Genomic DNA, 6,628 nt, shown 5'->3' with positions numbered 1-6,628 from the left:
CATGTAAGTGATCTCTGGTTTGACCAAGAGTAGGTGAGGATTTATATCCTTTGATCAAATAGACCGAAAGCACTACAGCCAAACAGTTACAAAACTCTGTGCTTGTGTATCTGAGATTGACTACCCACAGTTGGGAACTTGTTAACCTTCATGTCAGTCCTGCAATCAAAATAATAATGAAGATGAATAAAAGCATTCAACTCATTTGGACAGACTTCAGAGTAATTAAAATCTGTATTTCCACCACCATCCTATTTTGCTCAAGGGGAAACAACTCTTTCCCAGGATCTTTGAAAAATTTGTATTACTTCAGGTCACCAATGAAGAACTTTTGCCACAAAAACCGAAATTGCTGTAGAAACTCAGTAAGTCTGGCAGCATCTGTAGAGAGAGAGAGAAAGCAGAGTTAAAATTTGAGGTCATGGAGTCACAGAGATGTACAGACTGGAAACAGACCCCTTTGTTCTTGTCCATGCCAACCAGATATTCTACGTTAACCTAGCCCCATTACCCTCTGAACCCTTCCTGTTCATGTAGCCATCCAGTTGCCTTTGAAATGTTGTATTTGTACCAGCCTCTGGCAGCTCATTCCATACATGCAACACCCTCTTGTGAAAAAAGTTACCCCTCAGGTCTCTCTTAAATCTTTCCCCTCTCACCTTAAACTTACTCTCTCAAGTTTTGGACTTTGGGGGTAAGTCCTTGGCTATACCCGTCAAGTGTTTATAAAGTTCTAACCAGTGGGTGACCCTTCTTAAAGAACATTTGAAGTGTGGTCACGAACAAAATGTGTGAAACTGGGCAGGCTCTCTGATGAAGGGTCTAGGCCCGAAACGTCAGCTTTTGTGCTCCTGAGATGCTGCTTGGCCTGCTGTGTTCATCCAGCCTCACATTTTATTATCTTGGATTCTCCAGCATCTGCAGTTCCCATTATCTCTGTCAACTTGTGCACTGCTACTTCCCACGATCAACATCTAAAACGGACTTGCCCACTGAAACTGCAACTGCACGGGCAAACGATGACGGCAGGGTACAACTGTAAACAACTTTATTCCCTGCAGGGAGCGGAGCATTGGGAGGACCAGAGTGGGAGCCGGCAAAAAGGTCTTCTCTTGACGGTACTTGTACTTGTTGATGGAGGCGGGAGACCGAGGTGGCGGTGTGCGCACGCGCGCCATGTTCGGTGTGATGGCGGAATCGGACTCGGAGGGAGCGAAGGTAACCATAGCAACGCGGCCTGGACAGCGGGCCGCCTCACTCCGAGCGCCGCTGCTGGAGCTTGGGGCCTGTAAGCACAGCCCTCTGCCGCAGGCTTACAGGGGAATGAGGGCAGGCGCTCAGGTAATCGCCGGAGAGATGGGGGCTGTCACTCCGCACAGCAAGATCCCCCGCTCAGCAATGGGCCGAGCGGTGATTGATGTTGCTGGAGGGAGGAATGTTGCTCAGGATGTTAACCAGGAGCCGAGAGAGAGAGTGCGGACCCGGAGGGGAGAGAATTAGACACTGCTGGGGCCAGGATCGGACTCTATCATCACCCGTTTACTGAAAAACAACCCCCCGAAAGCGCTCCCTCAGCACTGACCCTCCGACAGTGCGGCACTCCCTCAGCACTGACCCTCTGACAGTCCCCACTCCCTCAGCACTGACCCTCTGACAGTGCGGCACTCCCTCAGCACTGACCCTCCGACAGTGCCCACTCCCTCAGCACTGACCCTCTGACAGTGCCCACTCCCTCAGCACTGACCCTCTGACAGTGCCCGCTCCCTCAGCACTGACCCTCTGACAGTGCCCGCTCCCTCAGCACTGACCCTCTGACAGTGCGGCGCTCCCTCAGCACTGACCTTCCGACAGTGCCCGCTCCCTCAGCACTGACCCTCTGACAGTGCGGCACTCCCTCAGCACTGACCCTCTGACAGTGCGGCACTCCCTCAGCACTGACCCTCTGACAGTGCCCACTCCCTCAGCACTGACCCTCTGACAGTGCCCGCTCCCTCAGCACTGACCCTCTGACAGTGCCCGCTCCCTCAGCACTGACCCTCTGACAGTGCGGCGCTCCCTCAGCACTGACCTTCCGACAGTGCCCGCTCCCTCAGCACTGACCCTCTGACAGTGCGGCGCTCCCTCAGCACTGACCTTCCGACAGTGCCCGCTCCCTCAGCACTGACCCTCTGACAGTGCGGCACTCCCTCAGCACTGACCCTCTGACAGTGCCCGCTCCCTCAGCACTGACCCTCTGACAGTGCGGCGCTCCCTCAGCACTGACCTTCCGACAGTGCCCGCTCCCTCATCACTGACCCTCTGACAGTACTCACTCCCTCAGCACTGACCTTCCGACAGTGCCCGCTCCCTCAGCACTGACCCTCTGACAGTGCGGCACTCCCTCAGCACTGACCCTCTGACAGTGCCCGCTCCCTCAGCACTGACCCTCTGACAGTGCGGCGCTCCCTCAGCACTGACCTTCCGACAGTGCCCGCTCCCTCATCACTGACCCTCTGACAGTGCCCACTCCCTCAGTACTGACCCTCTGACAGTCCCCACTCCCTCAGCACTGACCCTCCGACAGTGCGGCACTCCCTCAGCACTGACCCTCTGACAGTGCGGCGCTCCCTCAGCACTGACCTTCTGACAGTGCGGCGCTCCCTCAGTACTGACCCTCCGACAGTGCGGCACTCCCTCAGCACTGACCTTCTGACAGTGCCCGCTCCCTCAGCACTGACCTTCTGACAGTGCGGCGCTCCCTCAGTACTGACCCTCTGACAGTGCGGCACTCCCTCAGCACTGACCTTCTGACAGTGCCCGCTCCCTCAGCACTGACCCTCTGACAGTGCCCACTCCCTCAGCACTGACCCTCCGACAGTGCGGCACTCCCTCAGCACTGACCCTCCGACAGTACGGCGCTCCCTCAGCACTGACTCTCCGACAGTGCGGCGCTCCCTCAGCACTGACCCTCCGACAGTGCGGCGCTCCCTCAGCACTGACCCTCTGACAGTGCCCACTCCCTCAGCACTGACCCTCTGACAGTGCCCGCTCCCTCAGCACTGACCCTCCGACAGTGCCCGCTCTCTCAGCACTGACCCTCTGACAGTGCGGCACTCCCTCAGCACTGACCCTCCGACAGTGCCCGCTCTCTCAGCACTGACCCTCTGACAGTGCGGCGCTCCCTCAGCACTGACCCTCTGACAGTGCCCGCTCCCTCAGCACTGACCCTCCGACAGTGCCCACTCCCTCAGCACTGACCCTCCGTCAGTGCCCACTCCCTCAGCACTGACCCTCCGACAGTGCGGCACTCCCTCAGCACTGACCCTCCATCAGTGCCCACTCCCTCAGCACTGACCCTCCGACAGCACGGCACTCCTTCAGTACTGACTGCCTGGCTTCACTGTTTGAAACCAGTTATTTCATTTTCAGACGAAGCTTGTGACTAATCAGCCGTATGATGAAAGTCTGGATGTGAATGATCCTGAAGAGGTTGCTAGCATCTACACTCCATCTCCGAGACAGCCTGGTAAGTGTCAGATGAAGAAAGCATGGTGCGTGTTGTGGTTTGCACACTGGAATGTCCTATAAAAAATAATGCATTTCTTGTAAAATACTTGACAAAAACTGCAGTGGATCTGGTTGATAACAGAAATTTATCAGAGATAAAGTCACGTCTGAAGAAACCAGTGACATTCTTCATGTTGGTTGTAATTTGTTGCTGAATGACCTGTGTTTCTTTCAAGTTTGGCCATGATCATGTATAAGTATTTCTTGATATAATCTCTCATGTTTGTCCCTTCTCTTGCAAAAGCAGTGACTCCTGAAGGAGGTACGCTTCCGGCGACCATGTTTTCTTCAGTTCATTACCTAAATAGCTGTTGTAATGTGAGAAAGGTGCTAATTCACAGTAGGAGGTAAAACAGGAGCCAAAAATTCCATTCTCACTCAATCTGCTACACAGGTAATTATTTTGAACAGGAATCATTAGTTAGCGATCCAGAGGTGAAAAAATGCAGGTTTTTTCCCCCAAGGACACCATGTCCCACTTTAGCTTTCGTCACTTCTCCTGACAGAATGTCTGCCAACTCCGTACCTACAGGGCATCAAACTTGACAGCTTTGTGTTAGAATCATAGAATCCCTGTAAAGAGACCATTCGGCCTATTAGTCTGCACTGACCCTCCAAACAGCATCCCATCCACCTCGCCTGCATATCCCTGGACACGATGGGCAATTTAGCACGGCCAGTCCACTTAACTTGCACATCTTTGGATTGTAGAAGGATACCAGAGCAGCTGGAGGAAACCCATGCAGACACGGGGAAAATCTAAACAGACAGTCACCAGATGCTGGGTGCCCGGCACTGTGAGGCAGCAGTGCTAACCACTGTGCCACCCCTCTGCTCAATGAGTAACCAAAATGTAATGTTCCATTACAGAAAGTAACAGTGTGAACTAAGCTGGTGTTTGTGCTTGGCACCTTGTTGTACCAGGATGTCTGGATCATCAGGTATTTTGTACTCAGCCCCTGCCATTTTTCTGGAATGCTGGGCTTTGTCACTGTAAGTAACCAGTGACTATCTACTTCTCCCTCTAGGGACTTACACTTGGATGCAGTCCCTCAACAATAAAGTTGCTGGAAAAGCTCAGCAGGTCTGGCAGCATCTGTGGAGGAGAAAAAGGAGTTAACCTTTCGGGTCCAGTGCTCCTTCCTCAGTTCTCAGACCTGCTGAGCTTCTCCAGCAACTTTGTTTTTGTTCCTGATTTACAGCATCCACAGTTCTTTTGGTTCTTATGCAGTACTTCGCTGTGTTTCACAGATCCTGCAATTGTTGTATTAGAAAGTCTTATGCTGGAAAGATAGACTGTGTTGCTCAGAATAACTCTTGGCAATTCACCAGAAATCTGTAGTGAACTGTAACAGATTTATTCAAATATACAGTCCATCTCTAAAATACATTAGTTGGCAAAGAGTGCTCTGACTCACTGATGTGTACTACTGAGGCCTGCAAAGAAATATGAGCAGAGCTTATATCACTAGCATTTGATTCTGATCAGGTTGTGCATGACAATAAATTACTAATTTGGATGAGAAGGTGGGTGTACGCTCAGACTCTCACTAATTGCATGGCATTGTTAAATATATCCTTTTCTTCTTAATGTCACCTTCTTAATATCAACATTGAGATCTCGATGCCTGAACCGTAGAGGAAATAAAAGCATCATTTACCTATGTCCTGTTTAATATGAGCCTGCTGCACCTTTGTAGCCAGTTTTCATTAAGACTAAACTCAAAAGATTTTCTGAAATTGAATTTTCTCTGCTTTTAGCTGGTCTCAGGTCAAACCGTTCCCAGACCAGACTCATGGCAGATAACAGCAGTGATGAGTACGAGGAGGAGAACAGTAAGATAACATCCACTGAGGTAATGCATACATTTACCACAACTACCCAGAGCTCTGCATTTTCTACAGCATTACACCAGCACTACACAAAGGAAAGCTATGACTTGAAGGTAATATCATCCAGGCTGGGCTCAAATCCCTGCATATGCTGCTCTGAGTACTTGATGGGCAGCATAGACACATTCCCTTACGTGTGCTTAACCCTACTGACTTGGATTTGGTTGCATGCATGTTTTTAAAGTAAAGAAATCTAATTGAAGGACTAAAATCAGAAAGTCAGTGCAGCAGTGTTGTCGGAAATAGTGTCCAAGAATCCAGGATTAAATTGAAAAGCAGCAATAAGATGATCACTAGCTCAAATTTAGAAGGCTATAGCCTGGAGGAAGCAGCATGCAATTAAATGATCAGTAGGACTGTTTCATTCTGTGCTGGAAATCCTAGTGAAATTATGATAGGAATTCACACACAATCCCTGTCCTCTAACCTTGTGGCAATGCACTGTTTTCTAACTCATTTGAAGGTAGTGCTCAGTGATCTTTGCCTAAGATTTACCCTGATTTTATGTGTTGTCTTCTGCCAATTTGGATGGAAATCTTGCATTTTGCTGACTGGAGGGTCTTATTGCTAGGGAGCTGCAAATTTCTGCACCCTGTGTATTTAATATCTGTGGAAAGTTAGACAAAAGTATGGTTATTTGACAGAATATGAAAATTCAAGCAGTCCACAAAAATAATGGACGCGTCCCAGTCCTCGCTCAAGAAATTATAGTACCAGCAAATATAGAATAAAATTTCACAACGCATGTTAGTCTTTATTCACTCCAAAGATAATGCTCAAATCACCTCTGCATGAACAGCCATATACATGAGCTGATGACTGGAATTTTTAAAAGTTCTTTTTGCTACTTAGTAAAGCCCCCAGTTATATATAGAACATATAAAAAGGAGGACTACGTCCTAGTGCTGCAAAGGGATAGATTGGATGTCCTACCGACCAGGGCTATGCTGAGTGCGGACTGCTACACAGACCATAGGCCGGTACGGATGAAAGTAAGACTAGTAGTCAAACCAGTGACAAAGAAGAGGGGGCCATATTCCAAGAAAATCCATGTAAGCAAGCTCTGCAATCTTCGTGATGAATTCCAGTCCAAGCTAGAGGAGAGACTGAAATCCAAGGACTCATCGGTCACAGATGAAAACACAGGAAAGACATGGGATCACCTGAAGTCTGCAATGCGAGATACAGC

The 6,628-nt window shown here is 49.7% G+C and overlaps 1 protein-coding gene across 3 annotated transcripts in view; it reads left to right on the top strand.

Moving 5' to 3' along the window:
• The first annotated feature begins 1,127 nt into the window (after window positions 1–1,127).
• Window positions 1,128–6,628, top strand: part of ift46 (intraflagellar transport 46 homolog (Chlamydomonas)) — a 29,940-nt gene continuing 24,439 nt past the window's right edge. Inside the window, exons 1-3 of one of the 3 annotated variants that reach the window (XM_048562381.2) lie at window positions 1,128–1,218; window positions 3,409–3,505; window positions 5,308–5,402. In XM_048562381.2, the coding sequence (XP_048418338.2) occupies window positions 1,135–1,218; window positions 3,409–3,505; window positions 5,308–5,402 (276 nt within the window). In that variant the 5' untranslated portion in view covers window positions 1,128–1,134. The other 2 variants (XM_048562380.2, XM_059638974.1) reach the window with 2 other exon arrangements.

This window comes from Stegostoma tigrinum, chromosome 32, assembly GCF_030684315.1.
Source record: "Stegostoma tigrinum isolate sSteTig4 chromosome 32, sSteTig4.hap1, whole genome shotgun sequence".
Classification (NCBI taxonomy): domain Eukaryota; kingdom Metazoa; phylum Chordata; class Chondrichthyes; order Orectolobiformes; family Stegostomatidae; genus Stegostoma; species Stegostoma tigrinum.
Note: the sequence above shows the minus strand (reverse complement) of the source record. Positions and strands in the feature narration are given on the sequence as shown.